The 25,233-nt window shown below is 36.5% G+C and overlaps 1 protein-coding gene across 1 annotated transcript; it reads left to right on the plus strand.

The window, feature by feature from the left end:
- The first annotated feature begins 7,152 nt into the window (after positions 1-7,152).
- On the plus strand, positions 7,153-23,894 carry LOC134376052 (zinc finger protein ZFP2-like). Its single transcript, XM_063094739.1, has 6 exons — positions 7,153-7,291; positions 9,741-9,799; positions 19,317-19,443; positions 19,683-19,805; positions 22,119-23,771; positions 23,857-23,894. Exons 1-6 carry the CDS (start codon positions 7,153-7,155, stop codon positions 23,892-23,894), a joined length of 2,139 nt encoding a protein of 712 aa, XP_062950809.1.
- Positions 23,895-25,233: the final 1,339 nt, after the last annotated feature.

A 25,233-nucleotide genomic window follows, 5' to 3' on the forward strand; every position in this document is an offset into this window, starting at 1 on the left:
TTAACATCCCGAAAATGCCTATCTCACCCAAAGCAATCTACAGATTCAATGCAATCCTCATCAAAATGAAAATGACAATCGTCACAAAAAAAGAAAAAGCAATCCTAACATTCATAAATATATAAAAAAAAAGACCCCAAATAGCCAAAGCAATCCTGAGGAAAATATAAAAATAAACCCAGTGGCATAACACTACCTGGCTTCAAATTATATTACATAGCTATTGTAACCAAAACAGCATGGTACTGGCATAAAAACAGACACTTGGATCAATGGAACACAATAGAAAACCTGGGAATCAACCCACATACTTACAGCCAACAGATATTTGAAAAAATCAACATGAACATACACTGGGGGAAAGACTGCCTCTTCAATAAATGGTGCTGGGAAAATTGGGCATCCCTACGCAGAAGAATGAAACTGGACTTGTACCTCTAACCACATAGCAAAATCAACTCAACATGGATTAAAGACTTAAATATAAGACCAAAACCATAAAATTACTAAGGGAAAACATAAGGGAAACACTTCAGCAAGTACGATTGGACAAAGACATTATGCATAAGACCCTCAAAGCACAAGCAAGTAAAGAAAGTATAAACAAATGAGATTAATCAAATCAAATTGCTTCTGCACAGCAAAGGAAACAACCAACAGAGTGGAAAGACAATGTATGGAAGGGGAGAAAATATTTGCAAACTATACATCTGACAAGAAGTTAATATCCAGAATATAAAAAGAACTCAAACAACTATACAGTAAAAATAAATATATAGATCAATAATAATCCAATTAAGAAATGGGCAAAGAAGATGAATAGACGTTTTTCAAATGAAAACATACAACTGTCCAGCAGACACATGAAAAAATGCTCAGCATCACTAATCATTAGAGAAATTAAAATCAAAACCATATTGAGATATTATCTCACCCCAGTTAGACTGGCCATTACTAAAAAGACTGAGAATAACATATGCTGACAAGGATGCAGGGAAAGGGGAACTCTTCTACACTGCTGGTTGAACTGTAAACTGGTGCAGTCATTATGGGAAATGGTATGGAGGTTCCTGAAACAACTACAGATAGAACTACCATATGATCCAGCAATCCCAGTACTGGGCATATATCCAAAGGAATGGAAATAATCATACCAAAGGGTATGTGCACTCCCATGTTCATAGTAGCTCTATTTTCAATAGCCAAAATATGGAACCAACCTAAATGTCATTCAATGGATGACTGGATAAGGAAAATGTGTATATATACTCAGCCATATAAAGGAATGAAATTCTGCCATTTGCAGCAACATGGATGTGTCTGGAGAAAATGGTGTTAAATGAAATAAACCAAACAAGGAAGGGGAAATAACACATGTTCTCACTCTTAACTGGGTGCCAAGAAGGAAGGAAGGAAGGAAGGAAGGAAGGAAGGAAGGAAGGAAGGAAGGACGGAAGGAAGGAAGGAAGGAAGGAAGGAAGGAAGGAAGGAAGGAAGGAAGGAAGGAAGGAAGGAAGAAGGAAAGAAGACAAAACAATATGTTGAACATTCAGAAGGCGAGAACAAACATAAAGATACTAGAGATGGGTGAAAAGCAAATTTTGGCCCTCACACTTTCTGATTTCCAAACATATTACAAAGTTACAGTAATCCAGATAGTATGAAACTTGCATAAAGACAGACATTTAGACCAGTGGAATAGAACAAGAATCCCAGAAATAAAATCACACATAAGAGGGTACTTCAAAATATTTGTGAAAAAACAGAACAAAAGATAACTTTTTGAAGTACCCTCATATATGGTCAAATAATCCTCATCCAAAATGGCAAGACTACACAATCAGGAAAGGGTTGTCTCTTCAGCAAATAATGCTGGGAAAACAGGACACACATGTACAAAAAAATAAAGGCAGACACTTACTTTACACCATTTAGGAAATTATATCAGTTGAATTAAAAACCTACATGCTGTGCACCTTGGTTGTCTGTGATTGTAGTCAAATGCCTCAATGAAAATCTCACAGTCACTTGTAGGCTATTGTGGGAAGGAGTAAACACATTTGGCTGGGGTGGGGAGTCTCACTGGATGTCTGTAACCTGCTGCTCCCCTCCCCAGCCAAATGTTGTCTGCTCCTTCCCACAATAGCCTACAAGTGACTGGGAGATTGTCATTGAGGCATTTGACTACAATCACAGACAACCAGGGTGCACAGCATTTAGGTTACAGATATCCCATGAGACTCAGGGAGAAGGAAACAGAGCAAGAATTCAAGAACAGCCTGTCACATGCTTTCCAGCTGAAGACCCACAGGTGACTCCCAGAGCCCTCTTACCTGTAACAGGAGAGAATGTGGAACAGACACTTCCCACACATGATGGAGGCAGACACAGTGGTTACAATCCCGACTTCTGAAATAGAGAGGATGGTATCAGACCCCTCATAAAATAAACCAGAAACAGTATTTTCAAAATGCACAAACGCACTTCTGAAATCTATGGCCAAAATCTATTCTACTTCCTTCAACATATTCCTTGTGTAAATAAAGGTTTACTTATTTTTCTCTTTTATTTCCAGCTACGCACACCTTTGATATGCTGTGTTTTCTGCACTTTCTTCTCCTTTGGTGCTAATATTTCCACTTCACAGTAAATAAAGAGAAGGCAAATTTCTAAAGTGTGCACTTTACAGGTATCCTCCTTCCTGCCCTCTAACATTATTAGTATTTGAATTTCTAATTGACATTTCATGGGAGTGAAAACCAACCCTCCTCAATAGCACAGCAGTCAGCTGCAAGGATAACTGAGATCAAGGGTTCTCAACTATTCACTCATCCACTCACCCTGTTTTTAATATTTAGAATCTGATTTGCCTTCAGAAAGATTGCATTTGTGAGAGAAGGATCCAGAAACAGAAAGGAAGATGAGCCGTTGGTTTTAAAGTGTCTGTAGAAGCTGATTCCCAATATGTGCATTAAAAACATTTTTAAAAGGTAACACATCTTCATGATTAAACACACTCAACAAACTAGAAATAGAAGGAACCTGACAAAGAATATCTGCTAAAATCTTACACCTACTTCGGAATAAATTTTTGAAAGTTCAAGATGTTTACAGCAAATACAGAACTGCTTTTTTGAGTGAAATTATAAAAGACCTACATTGTTGGTGGGACTGCAAAATGGTGCAGCCTCTATGGAAAATGGTATGGAGGTTCCTTAAACAATTGCAAATAGATCTACCATACGACCCAGCCATCCCAGTGTTGGGAATATACCCAGAGGAATGGAAATCATCAAGTCGAAGGTATACCTGTTCCCCAATGTTCATCGCAGCACTCTTTACAATAGCCAAGAGCTGGAACCAGCCCAAATGCCCATCATCAGATGAGTGGATACGGAAAATGTGGTACATCTACACAATGGAATACTACTCAGCTATAAAAACGAATGAAATACTGCCATTTGCAACAACATGGATGGACCTTGAGAGAATTATATTAAGTGAAACAAGTCAGGCACAGAAAGAGAAATACCACATGTTCTCACTTATTGGAGGGAGCTAAACATTAATATATAAATTCACACACACATATACACACATACACACACAAACCGGGGGGCGGGGAGGAAGAAGATATAACAACCACAATTATTTGAAGTTGATACAACAAACAAACAGAAAGGACATTGTTGGGGGGGAGGGGGGGAGGGAGAAGGGAGGGAGGTTTTGGTGATGGGGAGCATTAATCAGCTACAATGTATATCGACAAAATAAAATTAAAAAAAAAAAAAAAAGAAATTATAAAAGACCTAAATAAATAAAAATACATGTCTGGTTTATGTATCTAACATTCATTGTTAACATGATGATACTTGCCAAACTGAAATGTAGATTCAATACAATCCGTATTAAAACTTAAGCTACATTTTTTCCTCTAGAAATGCTCATCTTAAGAATTATGTGAAAGTGCAAGGGACCCAGTATAATCAACACAATACTGAAAAATTTGCTATAAAGCATCAGTAATGAAGGCAATGTGATAGTGACAGAGCACAGAGAAAAATAAATGTATCAGTAGAACAGAATTGAAAGATAACAAACAAATCCTCACATTTATGGTAAATTGATTATCAACAAATACGAGAAGATAATGTAAAGGTAAAATTTAGGATTTTCAACAAATAATGCTAAGAAAATTGGATATTTACAATGAAAATAATGAGATTAAACTCTCAATTCAGTGCATACACAAAAATTAACTCAAAATGGATCATACGCCGAAATGTAAAAAATAAACTATAAAATTCTTATGAGAGAACATAGAAGCAGAGTTTTGTGACCTTGCTTTGGGAAGTGGTTTCTTAGACATGACACCAGAGGACCTGTGACCAGCAGCTTAGTCAATGTGACTACCACTATGTACCAATTTGAACCTCATGATAGAAGCATTTTGGTGTATTTCAAGCACTCTTTTTCTTCATCCCATTAAACACTGGTGTTAGAGAATAAGTCAAACATTCACATTGAACTCAAGGTCCACGTGGCTGGATGCTGAGATGATTGCTTTTGCATGGGCAGCATTTTTTATGAGACCCTCTCATGGAGAGTAAGGTCCCTCAGCTGTGGCCACACAGAAGGTCTGGGACTGTGGATTTCACACTAGGACCTCAGAAAATTCTAGCCTGGTGGTCTTCATCAGTTCTGGTATATTACATTTCTATACGTTGCAGGAAGAACAATGCAATATATATGTACAACTTTATGCAGTTTCTTTCTAAATCAATTAAGAGAAGAAAGTAGAAACAATGTGCATTTATATTGCCTTTTTATAGGTGGTCATTTACCTTTACTGTGGCCCCATGTTTTTTTGTGTGTGAATTTGTATTACTGTCTGGGGTTACTTGCTTCCAGGCTTAAGAACACTTTTTCTATTTCTTGTATTCCCATCTACCAGCAACAAATTATCTCAGTTTTGTTAATCTGGGTATAGTATATATTGCACCTTCATTGTTGGCACATAGCTTTTTCTCTTCTTTCCACCTTATGATAAATTATTATGTCAGAACATATTTATTAAAATGCCATTCTTAGTTGATCCTAAACAGTAGCCGCTGTTCTCAGTCTTACCGACTATCACCAGATCCCCGTGATAATAATCTCTGAGCAATGTTGGTCTCATTCTACCACTCAAGCCCACATCAACCTTGATGACTCAAGAGAGGCATTTCTCTGTTTGAAAAGAAGATTCAGTCGTAGCAGGGGCTTTGAGAAACCCATGCACAGAACTCCTTGCCAAGTCTGTGGCAGAAACCAGGGAAGAAAAGGGAAAGTTCAGGCCCATCACATACACTCACAAACACACAAAAACAAATAACGAAATATTTGACTGATACATATATGGATGAATGAATAGGACCTGGGGGCTTGGGGGCAAATAATTATCAGACACTGCAAGTGTAAATTGACACAGGATTATGGAGTGCACCTACCCTATGACCTGCTATTTTATTTCACTATATACACAATAGCATTTTCCCAATTGTACAATAAAATCCATTGGAGACTCACAAATTAGCTTATTGGATGAAAACAAACATCTTTTGATGAACTGGAAGAAAGTTACCATAATAATTTCTGGCTTGCTAAAACTTTTCAAAGAAGGATTACATATTGTGATGATGAATAAGCTAACTATCCTGATTCTACCGTCGCACGTAGTACACAACTACTGATAGTTAAATTCGTACCACACAAATATGTATAATAAGTTACTTCAAAAAAATTAAAAACATTAAAAAATAAAATTAAAATAAAATAAAGTCAAATTGGTAAATAGTTTTTTTCATACTTTAAAATGCATCTCTAGAAAATAGACTTGGGTTCTATAACAGCAATATATATATCTATATAACAGATATACTAATATCAGAAATAAAAATTTTTAAAAAGGAACTTATTAATATCATCTACTCATTTCCCACATTGAATTTTCCCTTTATCACCACAATGTCTCTCATCAAATAAGGATTTAATCAAGAATCTGAATTCCTCATCACCAACATCTGGATAGAGACCACAGCTGTTCCATCACGGCCTGGTGTCCCAGTAGCAGATTTCCTGCTGGAGAAATAAAAATTTCCTCCATTGTTCCCAAGGGGTTACCACAGAGGCTTGTGGGAAATAAAGTCTCATCCTCCCGTTGACATCATCTGCAGAGAGCTATGGAACCGGCCTTGTGTTTCTTCTGCGCATGTGCCGCTCAGTTCGCTCTGCAACCTGGGAAAGGTAGTTTGGCTTTGAAATGACGTCATCCGCACGGGATCCGGGCAGGGCTGTTCTGGGTTTGTGGTGCGCATGTGCAGCCTTGCCCGTTCCCAGTCATCTCCCAGAGGCTGCTGCTACCTCCACGGTGCTGAGGAGATTCTGTGGTTGGAGTCTGTGTCCTTGAAGGTGGGTGCGAGGGTGAAGGAGGGGACCCTGTGGAGCAGACGGGTGTCTCAGCGTTTGGTAGAACAGGTCCGCTGGTCGGTCTGAGGTGGGCGGAGCCTGATGGGCTGGTCTGAACCATGGACCTGGGCTGGGGAAGGGGGGCCTCCCCCTGTTCTGTCGACTGCTTCGTCAGAGGAATTTGGGCTTCCAGAAGGCGGGGCTTGTCCTTCCTGGAGAACAAAAGCCGGTTGCAGAAGCTCCGCCGTTGGGGGCCAAGACCAAGATGGCGGCGGGTCTGGAGTTGGGGCGCCTGAAGACAGCGTGAGCCTGGGAGGTGTGCGGTGAGTTCCCGTTGCGGCCCTGCCATGAGGGAACTTGGTACTAACCTAGTGACATTCAGTTTATTGATGTGTAAGATGAGCGCATTCAAAATAGTAGTGAAATTCCCTCAAGTTCCCAGAGAAGGAATTGTGAAGCGTGTGCACACTCAGTGTTACTCTCTGCAAGTTGTATCTGTGGGGCGTCTTGGTGTCTCTTTTAGCAAGTGTAGTTTCTGTTCCCTCCAGCACTGTGTGGCCTGCCTAGCACTTCTGGTCCAAGTCTACAGATGTTTGTACATGACCGAGTCTCCAGGGACAGTGACTTCTAGGAGAAAGATTGGGCCACTGGCTGATGATGGTCCGGTTTTCTTAGGAGTAAAGGAGGTGTTAAAAAGTTTGAAGGATGGTGCGCAGTGAAAAGGAATCTCCCCTGCAAGAATTCCCCTCTGACCTGAGACCGCTCAATAGTGCTTCAGAGCACTGTTGGGGACTCAGTGCTATTGGAAGATTTGCACCATCTTTCAAAAGCGACATGAGTTTGAGTATAGGCGAGGGCCTAGGAAATGTTACTTATAGTAGGGGGCTTGAATGTATGGTCTGGGATGAAGGAATAACCTGGCATATCTGAGAGGATCTGCCTACAGTGCCCTCTAAACACGCTCTCGTTTCTTCTATCTTCTCTGATTGCTTCTAGTGTCTGAGCTCTCTCAAACATAGCCTATCACCATATTTGGCATCTAGAGAGAATCCTGAGGCTCTCACTGTCCTGATAGTTGTCCTCAATCGTTCGGGAAGTGTTTGCCAAGTTATTCCTACCTTATTAGAAAGATTGTTTAAAAATGGATTTTAGGAGATGTGATTTGCCCGTGGTCACATAATCTGTTGATGTTACACAGCCTGACTTTTTGGCTAATGTTATCCTTTTGCCACACTTAAGTCAAAATAAGTGACTGCATGCCTTCCCTCATAAGTGGGCACTAAAAAATAAATGTATAAATTAAAAGAAAGAAAGAAAAACAATCATTAATACATTGAACTTTTCGAAAGGAGAGCTGAGGTTACCAGAGGTGGGAAAGGGGAAGGGGGAGGGAGGAATTGATAAAGGGCTGTGAAAAATGATGACGGTGTATTTTGTTGAACATGCCAGTTATCCTATTTGAGCATCACATGTTGCACACAGGTATCGATATTCAACTCTGAACCCTACAGATATGTACAATCAACTACGTTACAATAAAACTAAGATTAAAAAATATAAAAAAGCATTTGTTTACTTTTGAGATTATCTTTGTGAGAATGAAATTAAATTAGATCAAACATTGCTTTAATATACTATGCTTTAAATATCACTATCCTTTTTTATTTCCAAAACTTTCTATGGATTATGTGATTTCAAAGGGTAAACAACACAAGTGTTTTCCACTTAATGTCAGTAATCTGTTCTTAAAAATTACAAAATCTGCAAGGATATAATGGGAGCCTTTTTAACATTATTTAACATGGGCAAATTAGACTGCATCATCTTCTCCACACTCTTGTCTTAAAATGTAATTAACTTACAGCATAATACTTGCTTATAAGTAAGAGACCCTTTTTATGTTTTATGTTTTTAGGTAAATAGACTTGTTTATGACTTGAAAAATAAAATTTAAAAACTTACAACATAGTTTACTGATGCAACCAATTGCTTTATATAATTCATGTGGCCTCCGTGAGCTCTAGCAACCTCACTGAATTCCATCCAGTTGTCATTCTGTGTGATTTTTCAAAACTTGTGTGTGTGGTTTTGAATTTCTATTGACTATTTTTGGCATGTAATTTAAAACATCTTCTTCCAAATAATTTTGTTACTATTGAGTTCTGACGTCTTCTGTGTAACAGTTACTATTTGCTAGTTAAGAAACTAACCAAAATTCAACGGCTTACAAAAACAGAAATAAACACAAAACACATTTCATTTGCTACATGTGTATTTGCGATGGAAATATTTTTTGGGCTGTGCTCAGCTGGGCGGTTTCTACATTGGTGTTGCCTGGATTACAAATGAGGCTTCAGTCAACTTGTGCCTCGGCTGAAGCTGGTTGGTTTAAGATATCATCACTCACTTGTGCTGTAGCTTGTGCTGGCTCTTGGGTAGGTTCTGTGTCTCCAATAGCATAGGCCCAGGCTTCTTTACAACATAACTGTGTCTAAGAAGGCAAGCACCAATGGCAATCACTGTTCACAGTCATGTTTGCATCACATTTTCTAATGTCATAGTGGCCAAAGAAAATCAATTGCAAAGCCCAGTTTTGCGAGAACATACTATATAAAAAGATGGATACAGGGATACCTGAAACTGGAAATTATTACTGGAAGAGTGTACCACAAGAAATATGTATTATATATTCTTTTTTTATAGTTATGGGCAAAAATGTTGGGGTGCAAGATGTACACTTTTCTGATGTTTAGGCATATAAAAGCAAGATATCTTATAGTGGAAACACTCATGTGGACTCCTATATGAAATACCTGTATTAATAGGCAAATGGTTAATATAGCCTAGGTATATTTTATCACATTAATTTTAGTGAAGACATGATATTTTGTTCTTTAGTTTAAATGATTAAATTATATCTTAAGGTAAAATTAGATGTTGCTAAAGCAGTAGGTAATCTATGAGGGGACTTCAAAAAGTGTATTGAAGGATTCACATTATCTTTTAATTTAATTTTTATGCAGACTTTTTAAGTACCCTCATCTGTTTTCATTAACCCCAAATTAAATTGTCTGCTTTTTGTCAAATAATGTATTTGTAGATGCATCTTCAATTAGTTATGTGCTGCCTCTTTTTGACACATAAAGGACTATCATCCAGTAGGGATGTTAGTCCTGTTGTGTTGCTGGTGGTGGTGGTTCTTGTTTCCAGCTAATTGGCAGTGTTTTCGTCAGAAGAATCCAAGATCAAGTCACACCAGTTCTCTTCTTAATTCACTCAATTTTCTTTTTCAGCTGTGCTGCCACAGTGCTATTTGCATTTCCAAGAGCAACAAAAAATGAAGAAGTCTTTGGTGAGTTGTTTGTTTATGTTCTTTACTTTGTCTTACATTGTGTTTATGAGATTTATGGGGTCCATGAATTAAAATAGAAAAGTATAAATAAGTAAAACTTAGCTTGTGGGAAATGTAGGAATAAAAGATAAAGTTGGCGTGTAGACACAGCAGCTTGGCAGAACTTAGCATTCTCCATGCTGAGTGCAAATTTGTCTCTGGTCCTTTTGATGTCATGGCAAAAAAAACCCTTTTGTTTCTTGATTGGAATGAAATTTGAGAGGACAGTATGCTACGTTTTTTATGGAACATCCAGATTTGCTGCCACCAAAGTCTGAGAGACTATTTTCATTGAGTATGTTGTGGAAAGTTGTTTTTTTTTTTTTACCACCAATTTGAAAACAAATACTTTCAGTTTTCTGCAGTAAACACAATAACCTAGTGCTAAAGAACAATTCCCTTAAAAAGGTTTTTCTGGAATTTCTAAAACAGTGTGAACCGAAACAGCTTTTGGAAGGCCTTATTTGATTCACAGCTAAAACCTGGATCATCGGGAGGATGGAGTCAACCACCGATTCTTGAGTCACTCTCTGCAGGTTTCTCTCGTTTCCTGTGTTCATGCAGGTGTGCAGCACACTGTGCAAAGTTATATTTTTTGGAAAATGTTCCCACCGTTCATTTGCTCTTGAACCCACTCAGTGGAGTTTAAGTTCAGTTCTTCAAAAGTTTGCCAATCACCTAAATTATAATCAATTTCAATGACTATTCTCTAGCCTTTGCCTTACTTGAATCTTCTGCCATATTTGAAACTGCTGTTCATGAGCTTTTCCCAGAAATTCTTCTGTGTTACTTGCTATGATGACCTCAGTGATGGTTTCTTCTTTTTTCTTTGAATTCTTCTACTTTCTATTTGTAGCAGAGTTCATCCAAGCACTCCATCCTGGGCCCTATTCTCACTCTGCAATTCTTCTTGAGTCATTCAATCCTCTGTAGTTTTCAGACCTATTCCTCTCCAGTTTGTACCTCTTTTCCAGACTTTCAATCATAGATTAAACTCCCTGCTGAATACTTCTTTGTAGCTATTAGAAATGTACCTTAAGGTAAAAAGTTCAAGACCACAGTTTCCCACAAATTTCTGTCATGTGCACAATATAATTTTCCCCTCTCAAGAACCCCAGAAATTGTTTGCTGTTACAGAACTGGCTGAAAGCCCAACATAAACAGGTCCTGTGGCCTGTCATCTGCTTCTCCAGACACACCCACCTCACAGTGAAGACACTGGCAGGAACGTGTGGGCACTTCCTTTCAGAGAGGGCTGGTGGGAAGGGGAGGCACCTGCAGACACTGGTCTGATCAGTTAGTTCTTCCCACTGGCCACCTGCTGTAGTTCTTTGAACAGGGCCTGGTCCTCATTTCTGGAATGTTGCCTCATGACCCTTCACACTTCCCCTTTAGCTGTCACCATCCTTTTTCCTCACATGCTTGGGTTTGTACTTGACCAACTTTTTTTTTCTTTCTATTTCTTGCTTATAGTAATTTGGGGATTCAATGGCCTCCTTTTCATATTTATCTAACTCTGGTCTGTTGATACAAGAAATGATGTAATCACTACTTTAGAAAGCACAGGCTTCTGTGCATTAAAATCCATTAGACCAAAGCTACCCCCACAGAGCAGACACAGGCTCTTTGATTTTTAGCCTCCCTTCAAAATGTGTCATGTAATTTTCAAATATTTGAGACTTTGTGAATATACTTTTGTTGCTGGTTTCTAATTTAATTTCATTTTGATTAGAGAACATATTTTATAGTATTTTAGTCTTGTGACCTTTTATAGGTCAGTGTGTACTGTGTCTTGATGAGTGTTCCTGTATTAGTCTGTTTTTTTCTTTTCTTTTTTTTGTTTTGTTTCTTACAACAGAATATGTGAAACTGGATAATCCATTAAGAGAAGAGGTTATTTTTTACAATTTTGGAGGCTAAGCTCAAGTCCAGGATCTTCTTCATGGTGGGGACTCTGTAGGGAGTCCTGTGGCAATGCAGATTAACACATGGTGAGAATGGCAAGAGCACTTTCATGTGCCCAGTGTACAAAGCCACCAGTCTATGCCCATGATACCCCATTAACACATTAATCCATTACTTGATGAATGGATTAATCTATTCACAAGGGCATTGTCATCACAATCCTGTCACCTCTTAAAGGTCCCACCTTTCAAGTATTATAATTGGATTTTCTGACTTCTTAACACTGTTATAATAGGGATCAAGTTTCCAACATATTAACATTGGTGGACACATTTACCCATATCAGCTTCAGATTGTACTCTACAAATATCAATTAGGTTGGATGGGGAAAACATACTCAGTTTCCCCTCCTATACTCACAACACACTGCTGACAGCTGACACCAGATACTTGAGGATTTCTCTCCACACACTAAGCCTAGAAGCAATTTTGTAGCGGACATCAAGCTGGGTGAATCTCTAATTCAAATTTATTTTGGCACTATCTATCTGGAGGTAGCATCATATCTCATAAGTTAAGAGCTCCTTCCCCAAGACTGTCCCCACTTCAGATGCCAGTTGCAAGTGCATGTTCCTGGATCTTCTGACTGGCTCCCACAATGCCCTTTTTTCTCTTTAGTCTATATTAATTTAGTAAAGGGGCTCCAAGAACTCAGTGAAACATTTACTTACACTTGCTCATTCATTCCAAAGGACATTTTGAAAAATACATGTAGGTGAAGAGATACAAAGGGTGAGGTCTGGAAGGGTCCTGGCACAGGAGGTTCCATTCACTTGGATATGAGGTACACCACCCTCCTGGCACACGGCTGAGTTCAACTGTCCTGATGCTCCCTCAAACCTGTGTTCTTGGGTCTTTATGGAGGTCTCATTAGGCACAATTGATTGCAGCATAGGCCACTGTTGATCAACTTAACCTTCAGTTCCTCTCCCCTCCCTGGAAGTTGGGGATGTGGGCTGCCAGTCCCAACCCTCTAATTACAAAGTTGGCTCCTCTGACAATCAGCTCCCATCCTGAATTTACCCAGGTGCAGCCAGCCACCAGCCAACTGATTAGCATGCAAAGTGACACTCATCACTTTGAAGAGTCTAAGGATTTTAGGAGGTGTATGCTAGGAGGCAGAGACAGAGACAAATATACATATCCATAATACAATATAGTTAAAATTTTGTCAATTATATCTGTACTCTTCCTGATAATTTTATCTGGTTATTTCATTAGTTATTGAGAGAAAAGAATTCTGCAACTATGAATGTTGATTTGTCAATTTCTTTTTAAAAAAACTTTTTATTTATTTATTTATGTTTTTTTCGTGACCGGTCCTCAGCCAGTGAGTGCAGCGGCCATTCCTATATAGGATCCGAACCTGCGGCGGGAGCGTAGCTGCACTCCTAGCGCCACACTCTCCCGAGTGCGCCAGGGGCTCGGCCCTGATTTGTCAATTTCTCACTTCAGCTCAGTTTTTCTTTTCCAGGTACAGTCATGTGCCTCATAACATTTTAGTCAACAGACCCCATTTATATCTGTGCAGTAATCTACATTATATAGTCCGGGTGTGTAGTAGGCTGTACCATGTAGGTTCTGTAAGTGCACTCTATGAGGTTCGTACAGTGACAAAGTTGCCTAATGACACATTTTTCAGAACTTACCCAGTCTTTAAGCACCACATGAGTGTACTTTGTGGCTCTGTGTTTAGGCACAAACAAAGTTATAATTGTTACATCTTCCTCACATATAATCCTTCTGTTATTATTAAAGGGCTGTCTTTTTTTCCCTGTTGATATATTTTGTCTTGAAGTTTCTTTTTGCTAGTATTAATATCTCAACTTAGGCTTTTTATACTTACTGTCAATGTAGAACATCTTTTTCCATTTTTTAAAATTTTACTCTGTTTGTGTCTTTGTATTTAAATCATGTCTCTGTGGATAGCATATAGTTGGGTCTTACTTTCCTATCAAGCCAGACAGTCTCTGCATAAAGTGGAATATTTAGTCCAATTCAACTGAAACTAATTATTAATAAGGTTAGAGTTATGTCTGCTATTTTGCTTCCCATTTTCTCTTTTGTCTCAGTTGCCATTTTGTCCTCTGTTTTTACTTTCCTAAATTGTTTTTGGGTACTCAATTTATTTTTAATTATTTACTCATTTATTTTTCAGTATGATCAACTACTGGCCTTTTAAAATTATTTTCAAAATAATCTGTTTTTAGTTTTGGTAAAAAAACACATATACATATATAAATTTAACCATTTCTTAACCTTTAAGTGGTGTTAGGTATATTCACACTGTTGTGCAGCAGATATCCAGAACTTTCTGTCTTGGAAAACTGCAAGTCTGTACTCATTAAATGACAGCTCTCAATTTCCCTCTCCTCCCAGACCTTAACAACCACCATTCTACTTTGTGTTTCTAAAAATTTGACTTACATCAGTGGAGCCATACAATATCTGTCATTTTGTGAGTGGCTTATTTTCCTTTGCATAATGTTCTCAAAGTTCCATGTTATAGCATAAGACTGTGAGGACTTTCTTTGTTTTTAAGGCTATCTAATATTCCTTTATGAACATAAAATGTTTTGTTTCTGTATTCACATTTCTCTAAGGACATTTGGAGTGCTTCCATCTTTTAAGTGAATAATGTTGCCATGAAAACAGTTGTGCAAATATTTTGCACTATTATTAATTATTTTGGAGTTATACACAAAATTGGATTGTTGGATTATATGGTAATTCTAATTTTAATTTTTTAAAAAGGCACTCTATTATTTTTATAGTGGCTGCATCATTTTACATTCCCACCAAGAAAACAGTTTACAAGGGTTCCAATTTTGCCTGTGCTTGTGATTTTCTATTGTGTGTGAAGTAATATCTCATTGTGGTTTTAGTTTGCATTTCTTTAATGGTTAGTGATGTAAAGCATGTTTTCATATGCTTGTTAGCCATTTGTATATCATCTTTGGAGCAATGTCTGTTCAAGACCTTTGCCCATTTTTAAACAGGTTATTTGGTTTTTGACTTGTGAGATGAAGGATTCTGTGTATTCTGGATATTAATTTCTTGTGAGATACATGATTCACAGCTATTTCATTTTTGGGGTGCTAATGTAAATAGTGTGGTTTTTGTTTTGTTGTCTTTTGTTTTTTTACTTCAAATTCCACTTGTTTGTTGCTAGTATATAGGAAAGTGATCAAATTTGCATATTAACTTTGGATCTTGCAATCTCGTTATAATCACTTATTAGTTCCAGAAGTTTTTTTGTCCGTTTTGAATTTTTTACACACTATCATATGATCTGTAAACAAAGACAATTTTATTTTATTTTCCTTTATGTATGCCTTTTATTTTAAGTAGTTATCTTATTGCATGAGCTAGTACATTAAGTACGATGTTGAAAGAGGGGTGAGATGGTGCATTCTTGCTTTGTTTCTCATTTTGTTGGAAGGCTTTGAATTTCTCGCCATTAGGTATTATATTAGCTGCAGTTTCTGTTAATAGACTTTATCAAGTTGATGAAGTTTCCCTCTAATTCTGGTTTACTGAGAGTATTTATCAGGAATGATGCTGTATTTTGTCTCATGCTTTTTCTAGATCATAGGGTTTTTCTATTTCAGTCTGCTGATGTGATGGATTATATTAATTGATGTTCAAACGTGTACCAGCTTTGTATGCCTGGAATAAATCTGACTTGATCATAATGCACAGCTTTTTAAAATACATTTTTGGATTAGGTTTAGCAATATTTTATTGAGGACTTTTGCATGTATATTCATGAGTGGTGATGATTTGTACTTTTCTCTTCTTGTAATGTCTTTTCCTGGTTTTGGTATTGAGGTAATGCTGTCCTCATAGAATGAGTTGGGAAGTACCAATACACAGTAGGGAATTGCTATAATTTCTTCCTTTAATGTTTGGTTGTATTTACCATTGAACACATCTGGGAAGGATGTTTTTTGTTTTGAAGATTATTAACGATTTACTCATTTTCTATAACAGATATACGCTTATTTATATTGTGTATTTCTTATTGTGTGAATTTTGTTAATTGTATCTTGTGAGGATTTGATCCATTTTATCTAAGTTTTCAAATGTGTGCAAGAGAATTAGTCATAGTATATCGTTATTATCCTTTTATGTCCACAGGATCTGTAGGGATGCCACTCCTCTCATTCCCAGTATGGGTTGTTTTGGTGCTCTTTTTCCATAGCCTTGTTATAGGATTCTTAACTCTATTTATCTTTCCAAAGAATCAGATATTCTGTTCTTTGTTTTTGATTGTCTCTATTGACTTTCTATTTTTAAATTATTAATTTTTTTTGTGTGTGTGTGTAAAAGCATACATAACTTTTTTAATTGTTTCCACTATTATTGGGTACAACCTATTATATGTTAGATCAATTCAGAATAAGAAAAAAAAACCTTTTTTTTTACTTCCACTTATTTCTTCTTTAATTCTGTTCCTTTTTTTATGGAGATCAAGATTTCTGACCTATATGCATCTTTTTCTTCTGTCAACAGAAATTCTTTTCATATTTCTTGCAAGACATTTACACTGGCAGCAGATTTCCTTAATTTTTGTTCATATGAGAAAGTCTTTATTTTTCCTTCCCTTTTGAAGGATGATTTTACAGGGTAGAGAACTGTAAGTTGGTGGGTTTCTTCTCTCGATGCTTTGAGTGTTTCATTTCACTGACTTCTTACTTGCATGGATTCTAAGCAGATTTTCTATGTAATTTTATCTTTTCTTCTCTATAAGTAAGATTTTGTTCCCTTTTCCTTTTTGTAGTTTTTTTAAAAATTGATTTTCTGTGTTTTAATAATGATATGCTTAGGTGTAGTTTTTGGCATTTATCATGGTTGATATTCTCTGAGTTTCCTGGGTCTTTGGTTTGGTGTCTGATATTAATCTGTGGACGCTCTCAAGCATTATTGTTTCAAATATACATTCTGTTTCTTTCTGTCTCTCTTTCTATTTTGGGGGCGGTATTCTCAATATTCTATGGGATAATTTTGTAGTTTTCCCACAGTCCTTGGATATTCAGTTCTTTTCTGTCTTCGTTCTCTTTGCTTTTCAGATTTTGAAGTTTCTATTGATGTACTTTCAAGCTCAGAGATTCTTTTCTCAGTCTATTATTAAGCCAATTAAAAACATTCCTTATTTCAGTTACAGTGTTTTTGATCTGTGCTACTGTTTTTATGTTTGCTTGCTTGTTTTGGTACTTTCTTAGAAATTTTATGTGTACTTTCATTGCCCATCTGCTGTTGAGTACTGTTTACTTCATCCATTTGAGCCCTAAGCTTATTCGACAGAGTTTTTTTGAAAATAACTTGTTTGACATTTTTAACATCCTGATCATAGCTTTTTCTGATGCTTGCTCTATCACTTCCAGCTGTGTTTCTTTGCTTGTTTATAATGGGGTTTTTTTGTCTTTAAAAATGCCATGTAATTGTATTTTTTATAGCCATATATGATGTAACATGGAAAAGAAACTACTGTAAATATGCATTCAGTAATGTGTTCTTAAGCTGTGGAGAGGGGGGAGCTGTCTTAGTCCATTTGGACTTCTATAACAAAATATCTTAGAGTAGGTAATGAATAAACAACAGAATATTCTGGCATATTTAAAGGTTTGCCTTTTTTTCACTCACAGGTGAAAGCAGGGGGGAGATCTTTTTTACTATTAACTGTAGGATCCTGTTCATGCTTGTGACAGTGAATTACACAGTACTTTGGTTTCCTGCTATGACTGGGTCCCCTGGAGTTTTAACCCTCAGAGTTCTCTACAACTCTATTGATGAGCCTCCATCAGTTTGTGTAAGCCATGCCTCCATATATTTGCCTGTCGACCTCTCTAATATTTGGGGCAGCAGTGTGCTCTGTGTCTTTTCTTTCTTACTATTCAAGAAGAGTTATTGATTTTTCAGGCATTTCAGCTTTTTATTTGTTGTTACAATGGAGTGATAATTTCCAAATGTTTGTTTGTGTGTGTGTGTGTGTGTGTGTGTGTGTGTGTGTGCGCGCGCACACACAGGAATACACACGAGGAATGTGTTTCTAGAAGTACCTTTTTAATGTTTATGTAGATAATCAAAGGATTTTGCTTCATAACTATGAAAGTGATCAATTGTATTGGTAGACTTCTTAATACTGAGTTTTACTTTATTCGTGAAATAAATTCAGAAAAATTTTCCTGTTCTTAGCAGTCTATTTGTCTTCTTTATCTTTATATATTAATATTTTCTGCAGATTCCCTAAATGTTTAATTTAAGGTTATAGATTCATTAACTGATTACTAAAGGTATCGATGAAATTCTGATATTTTTTAAATCTTTATTATGAGCTTAGATATCTATCCTAAACACTGAAATTATATATTTAACTTCCATTTGGACATTTTCAAGGATATTTTAAGTATTATGCTTAAATTGTGTTCAAATCTGTGTCACTTCTGCATTATAGTTTTTTTTTAAACCCATTTTCCAAATTTTACTTTACAATGCCAGTACCTAAGTAGCTGAAATCATGTAAATAGCCTGGGAATAAGACTCTTTTTTTTATTCTGTGCACAGCGAATTAGAACCATGTTCTGCTCCTGCTTTTTCTTTCCTTTTTTTCCTCTTTGCTATGCTTACTGCTGTGTTTCCTGATGACAGGTGATCATCTATTACTCTGTTTTCTTCCCCTCTGATTCTCCCATAAGCACCTTAACCATTCCCTTCTAATGGATTAATGTCAAATGCAAATCTGATTATGTCATTTACCTGTCCTTAGAGGACCTGATTTTTTACACCTCATGGTTTGAAAAGTGGCAGTATTCACCCCGGGGTGGACACAAGCAATTTTTTTGCATACAGAAAGAAAATTTGGATATGTTTGGTTCATGCTTTTAATTTGAAAGTAATTTAAAGTCAACAGTGAGGGCATAAGGTTTTTGATATTTGATTTTGGTCAAATTGTTTTTATCCCATCCCCTAGACATAGTACTGTATGTAGTTCCCTTAATATAGTGTGAATTGTTTGTGTCTTTCTGACTGGACTTTTGCTGTTTACTCATATACTTTACATTGAAAGGCTAAGCATCTTTGGCATTTCAGTGGAGTTGAAACTGAACACAAAATAGAAGTATATTTTCTCATTCTTTCTTATGCCAGTCTATATTGAACTTGGTTCTAAGTTAGTTCAACTCACACTTTTTTTCAGGTAAGTATTTATACTTATGTCTTCATACTATATTATAGATCCCTTGGAGGAGTAGAATTCTATTCATCCTTTTATCTATAGCAAGAATGATGATCTAGATCTGTAAAGTGGCTTTGTAGTAGTATTTTTTGTAATTAATAATTTATTACAGTTGCAGAATCTTCCTGTTGTGATTTTTCTTTCTTCTACCATATGGAATACTGTACCTGTTGTAAGATACATATGTACATGCACCCACGGAATTTTGAACTTCCAGATTTCCATTTTGTGAACCAGGTCTGGTGACTTGAGTTGAGGAGAAATGTGCTGTTACAGGTGTTAGTGTCTTTTGAGGATGTTGCTGTGGACTTCACATGGGAGGAGTGGCAGGACCTTGATGATGGTCAGAGGACTTTGTACAGGAATGTGATGCTGGAGACGTACAACAACCTGGTGTCATTGGGTGAGTGAAACTCCTCAGTGTCAGGGGCAGTACTTTCTTCCTCTATGGTAAATAAAGGAACCACTTATAAGATTTAATGCTATTTAGGTAGGATTTTATTCCATAAAGAATGCATCATCCCTCTCCAAAGAAACATTCAAATTGGCCCTGTCATTTCATAGCATCTTAAGATGAGCTCTTGTCATCCTTTCAAGAACCTGACAACAATTTTGCAAAGTCCCTGTTATTATCCATTAAAGGGTACTGCATTACCAAACCTGAAGTGATCTTCAAGTTGGAGCAAGAAGCAGAACAATGGACAATAGATTCCCAAAACCGGAGTCTACAAGGTCAGTATGTCCTGGGCACTGAGGCTGGAAAGAGTAAGGTCCAGCAGATTTCAGTCATGTTCAGCTGTTTTTACCAATATATTTGCTAGATTTCAGACCAGAGAACTGCTGGCCTACTTAGAAACTCATGCATTATATAATCTCCAAGGAGGGCTCTAACACTTATACACCCACATTTTATTTTAATGAGTAGCTCATATACTTCCACAACTCTAATCTCTACATTTCTTGTTTTAGACCCTTTTATTGACTGTAAACTTTATCAGTATTCTTGGTAGCTCTCTTTCAGTCCATTATCATGTACATCTTCTTCCAGAATGTTTTAGCCCATGATTTTCTGCTTGTAACTTTATACCTGAAAATAGGTAATTTATAAGGAAACAAAATTTATTTTTTATTATTATGTAGGCAGACAAGTCCAAGGTTGAGGTGTCACATCTCATGGGGGTCTTCTCATTTGTGGAGACTCTCAGCAGAGTCCACAGTTGGTGCAGTGTATCACAAGGTGAGAGTGGCAAAAGTGTGTCCATATGCTGTTTAAAGCCACCAATCTACCCCCGATAACCCATTAACTCACTATTTCATGAACAGATCAATCCATTCATAAAGGAATGGCCTTCACTATCTAATAACTTCCTCAAAGCCTTGCAGTTCAAATACCATAGTTAGATTTTCCACACTCTTCATACTGTTAATATGATGATCAAGCTTCAATATGAGTTTGGGGGAACATTTAAATTATAGCACAAACATTTATTTATACACATATGTTTTCACTACATCATAATTAAGTGCATTTTAAGCACTTTTAATTTTTTATATTTTTACTTAAAACAGCAATAATCTAAATGATGTCTCTTTCCTTGGGTTCACATTCTGATGAGAAACAAGATAATAATATACATTAAGTATTTGTTTAAGAATCATGAGGAATATGTAACCACAGTGAGAGAGACAGAAAATTGGGTAGTGAGAATTTAAGAAGGATATCCAGATTGAGCAGTTCTAGGAAGGTTATAGTTTACTTTGGCATAGAGTAAGTTCAACTTAACTCTTTCCAGATTTGACATATTATACTTGCATAAGTATAAAATTGAGAGTTTAGAGAGGACATCACTATTGGAGATACAAATTTGGAAATTGGTGGCTTACAGCTGATTTTTAATGTCATAATTTTAGAGGAGGTTACCTAGGGTGTTGATAAGAAAATGAGCAAAGAGGTTGAGAAGTGAGCATTGTGTACCATGAATCAGAAAGTATGAAGATGTTAAGGACACAGCATAGGCACCTGGATATGAGCTACTGGACTTGGAAGGAGAATCAAGAGATTGTGGGTCCCAATATCAAGTGAACCAAGAGTTTTATGTTGAAGGGCTCAGATTTTTTTGTGGAGTACTGGAACTTGAATTTAGCATGTTCCCCTTCTCTTTGTGAATATTATTCTAAACCAACAACGAGAACAAGGAATGTACATAAGACTTTATTTTATATGAAAATAGGACACAACTGAAACTTCATTGCAAAAATTAAAAGACTTCAGAAGCAGCAAATTATAAAGCAGAGGTGTGTGCACCAGAAAGTAGAGGTAGAATGCCAGTTAAACTCAGAAGGAGCTAAATAGAAAAGGAAATATTGTGGGTACATCCTGGGTTGACAACCAAATGTCTTAAACTTGCAGAAAAGGGGTGCACAGTGTGGTAAAATGGAGCTTTTTGAGAAGCAGAGGCAGTGATGTTAAATGAGAAATTTGTAGTAAGATGTCTTTATCTACTGTGTGGAAAAGGAAATGTTTTATCTGAAAAATTTCCAGATGTCTATAGCCTTTTTGTAGGGAAGAATGAAAACTAAACGAACAATGGGGGCAAAATTCTGAACCTAAGCCAAATTTCTGCTTAAAGGAAAGAAAATTGGTTTCCTGCTGAACCTGAAAGTACGTGATCCAATAAAGTATTACCATACTCAAATCAGAATCAGAAGGGAAAAAAGCACTATGTGATTCCCACTGTTGTTATAAGAATAAAATATAGAAATAAAATAGGGTAAACAAATGTCAGATGATAAGCCCCTGTTTAAAATTATGACCAAGCTTAGGTGAAAGTTTTACCAAATATTTTCTTATCAATGAAAAATAAAGAAAGAAAATTGTACTTTAGAAAATATGTTAATACAATTTATTACATTATGGTAGTATGTAGGAAACATGTATACTTACAAATCCAATTTCCATTATTCATTTTTGTACAATCCTATGCCATGAGAATATGAAAAAACTTCTTTACCTTTACATGCTCATTTAAGCAATAGTTATGTGTGGCTTATGGATATGGTAATTTTTTCTTATTTTAGATGTTCAGATAGTCAAAGCTCCAATTACAAAAAGCCAAGAACGTCATGATACATATTTGCAGGATGTTGTAATTACCAACAGCAATACATCAACTGAGGAGAAAGTTGAAATAGAAGCATTTTATTTGAGCTCAAACTATATTTCAAATTCAATTATAAATAGCGAAAAGTATTTAGGAATGAAGTGCAAAGAGTTCAATGTATGTTTGAATGCACTTCCTCCTAGAGAGGCTGATTGGATGCATGCTGGAGAGAAATCTGATGAGGGTAATATAACTGGGAAATTGTGGAGACATTGTGAGCATCTTAATCAGCATTCCAAGATTCATGCTCAGCAGCAGGCTTCTGAATATAGTGGACAATGGAAATCCTTCAACACAGAGCCAATATTATTGGAACAGAAGAAAGTGTACATGGGAGAGACATCCTGTATATTTGATTATGGGAAAGTCTTTCATAAGTCAGCTGTTCTTACCCATGAGATAATTCCAGTATCAGAGAAAGCTTTTCAGTTTGACATATGTTGGAGAAAGTTCTGTGAAAATTATGAACCCAATGAACAGCAGAAAATACACACAAAAGAGAAACCCTATAAATATAGTGAATGTGATAAATCATTCATGAAGAAATTACCCCTTACAATCCGTAAGAGAACACAAACAGGGGAGAAGCTATATTTGTGTAATGAATGTGGGAAAACCTTTCATAAGTCCTCAAACCTCAGCAAGCATGAGAGAATTCACACAGGTGAGAGACCATATGAATGTAGTGAATGTGGAAAAACCTTTCATGAGAAGTCAAACCTCAGCAAGCATCAGAGAATTCACACAGGTGAGAAACCATATGAATGTAAAGAATGTGGAAAAACTTTCTACCGTAAATCATGCCTCAGTGCACATCAGAGATCCCACACAGGTGAGAAACCATATGAATGTAAAAAATGTAAGAAAGCTTTCAACCATAAGTCAAACCTCAGGGTACATCACAGATCTCACACAGGTGAGAAACCATATGAATGTAAAGAATGTAGAAAAACTTTCTACTGTAAATCACACCTCAGTGTACATCAGAGAACTCACACAGGTGAGAAACCATATGAATGTAAAGAATGTGGAAAAACTTTCTACCGTAAATCATGCCTCAGTGTACATCAGAGACTTCACACAGGTGAGAAACCATATGAATGTAGCGAATGTGGAAAAACCTTTCACAGGAATTCACACCTCAGCAGGCATCAGAGAATTCACACAGGTGAGAAACGATATGAATGTAGTGAATGTGGAAATACCTTTCACAGGAAGTCACACCTCAGCAGGCATCAGAGAATTCACAGAAGTGAGAAACTATATGAATGTAGTGAATGTGGAAAAACCTTTCATTGGAAGTCTAACCTCAGCAGGCATCAGAGAATTCACACAGGTGAGAAGCCATATGAATGTAGCGAATGTGGAAAAACCTTTCACAGGAAGTCACACCTCAGCAGGCATCAGAGAATTCACACAGGTGAGAAGCCATATGAATGTAGTGACTGTGGAAAAACCTTTCAAGAGAAGTCAAATCTCAGCAAGCATCAGAGAATTCACACAGGTGAGAAACCATATGAATGTAAAGAATGTAGAAAAACTTACTCTAGTAAATCATGCCTCAGTGTACATCAGGGAACCTCACACAGGTGAGGAAACCATATGAATGTAGTCAATGTGGGAAACCTTTCACAGGAAGTCAAACCTCACCAGACATCAGAGAATTCACACAGGTAAGAAACCATTTGAATGAAAAGAATGTTCAAAAATTTACTAAAGTAAATCAGACTTCAATGTACATCACATTACTCACACAGGTGAGACACCATATGAATATAAAGAATGTAAATCTTTCTACCATAACTTGGATCTCAATAAACATAAGAAAAGTCACACATAGCAAAGGCCCTATGAATACAATGACTGTGAAAAAACCTTCAAATGTAAGACAGTCTTAAGCATGCATCAGAGATTCACACCGATGAGAAGCCCTATGTATATAATGAATGTGGAAAAACTTTTCACCAGAAGTCAAACCTCAGCAAGCATTGGAGAATTTACACATGTGAGAATCCAGATGAATGTAAAGAATATAGGAAGCCTTTCTACAGTAAAGCAGACCTCAGTGTCCATCAAAGAACTCACACAGTTGTGAAACCATATGAATGTAATGAACGTACGAAATCTTTCTACCAGAAATCAAACCTTACAAGTCATGAGCACACTTCAGGATGTATCAGAGAACTCACATAAAAGAGAAAACCTATGAATATACAGCTTTCTATTCATATCCACAGGGGATTGGTTTCAAAACTTTCCATAGATACCAAAATCTGTGAATGGTCAAGTCTTATATGAAGTGGTGACCTATTGTGTAACATTCTGCTGCACAATTTAACATCATGTCTAGATTACTTATATTACTGAATACATTAGAAACAATATAAGGAGTTGTAGTTTTTCCTTTATATTTTGTATTGCCATACTTTCTTTTTTTCAAATATTTTTAATCTATAGTTGGTTGAATACACGAATGTGGATCTTGTGGATATGGAAGGCTCATTGTAATGAATGTAGAACATCTTATGTCAGAAGTCACACGTAAGCAGACATCAGAGAACTCACATAAGGAAGAAATACTGCTTGGCAAAAAGACTAGATTTTTTTTCCAGAAACACACACACACGCACACACACACACACACACACACACACACACACACACACACACAAAACACTGTCTTTTGTACATACAGCTTTTTCAGCAAATGGTGCTGAGAAAATTATATACACTTGCAGAAAGATAAAGTCGAACCCCTCACTCAAATCAGACCCATTCACAGAAGTATTCAAAATACATCTCTTATTGTTTGTAGGAGATAAAATTATAAAACTTATAGAGAAATAATGGAGTAAATATCTGTAATTATAAGCTAGGTAACAATCTCTTAGAAATTACACCAAAATCACATTCTAGAGAAGGAAATAAAATGATAAACTGCATTGGATAACATTTTAACACTTATGTTTTTCAAATGAGGCCATAAAGAAAATAAAAAGACAAGTCAATTTATATAAAAAATTTTAAATTTT

This window comes from Cynocephalus volans, chromosome 4 (assembly GCF_027409185.1).
Source record: "Cynocephalus volans isolate mCynVol1 chromosome 4, mCynVol1.pri, whole genome shotgun sequence".
NCBI lineage: Eukaryota > Metazoa > Chordata > Mammalia > Dermoptera > Cynocephalidae > Cynocephalus > Cynocephalus volans.

Coding starts and splice junctions, on each gene's coding strand:
- LOC134376052 (XM_063094739.1), top strand. CDS start 7,153: ATGGTGCGCAGTGAAAAGGAATCTCCCCTGCAAGAATTCCCCTCTGAC. Junction 9,800..19,316: donor AAAAAATGAAGAAGTCTTTG/GTGAGTTGTTTG, acceptor GTGCTGTTACAG/GTGTTAGTGTCTTTTGAGGA. Junction 23,772..23,856: donor TAAATCATGCCTCAGTGTAC/ATCAGGGAACCT, acceptor ACCTCACCAGAC/ATCAGAGAATTCACACAGGT.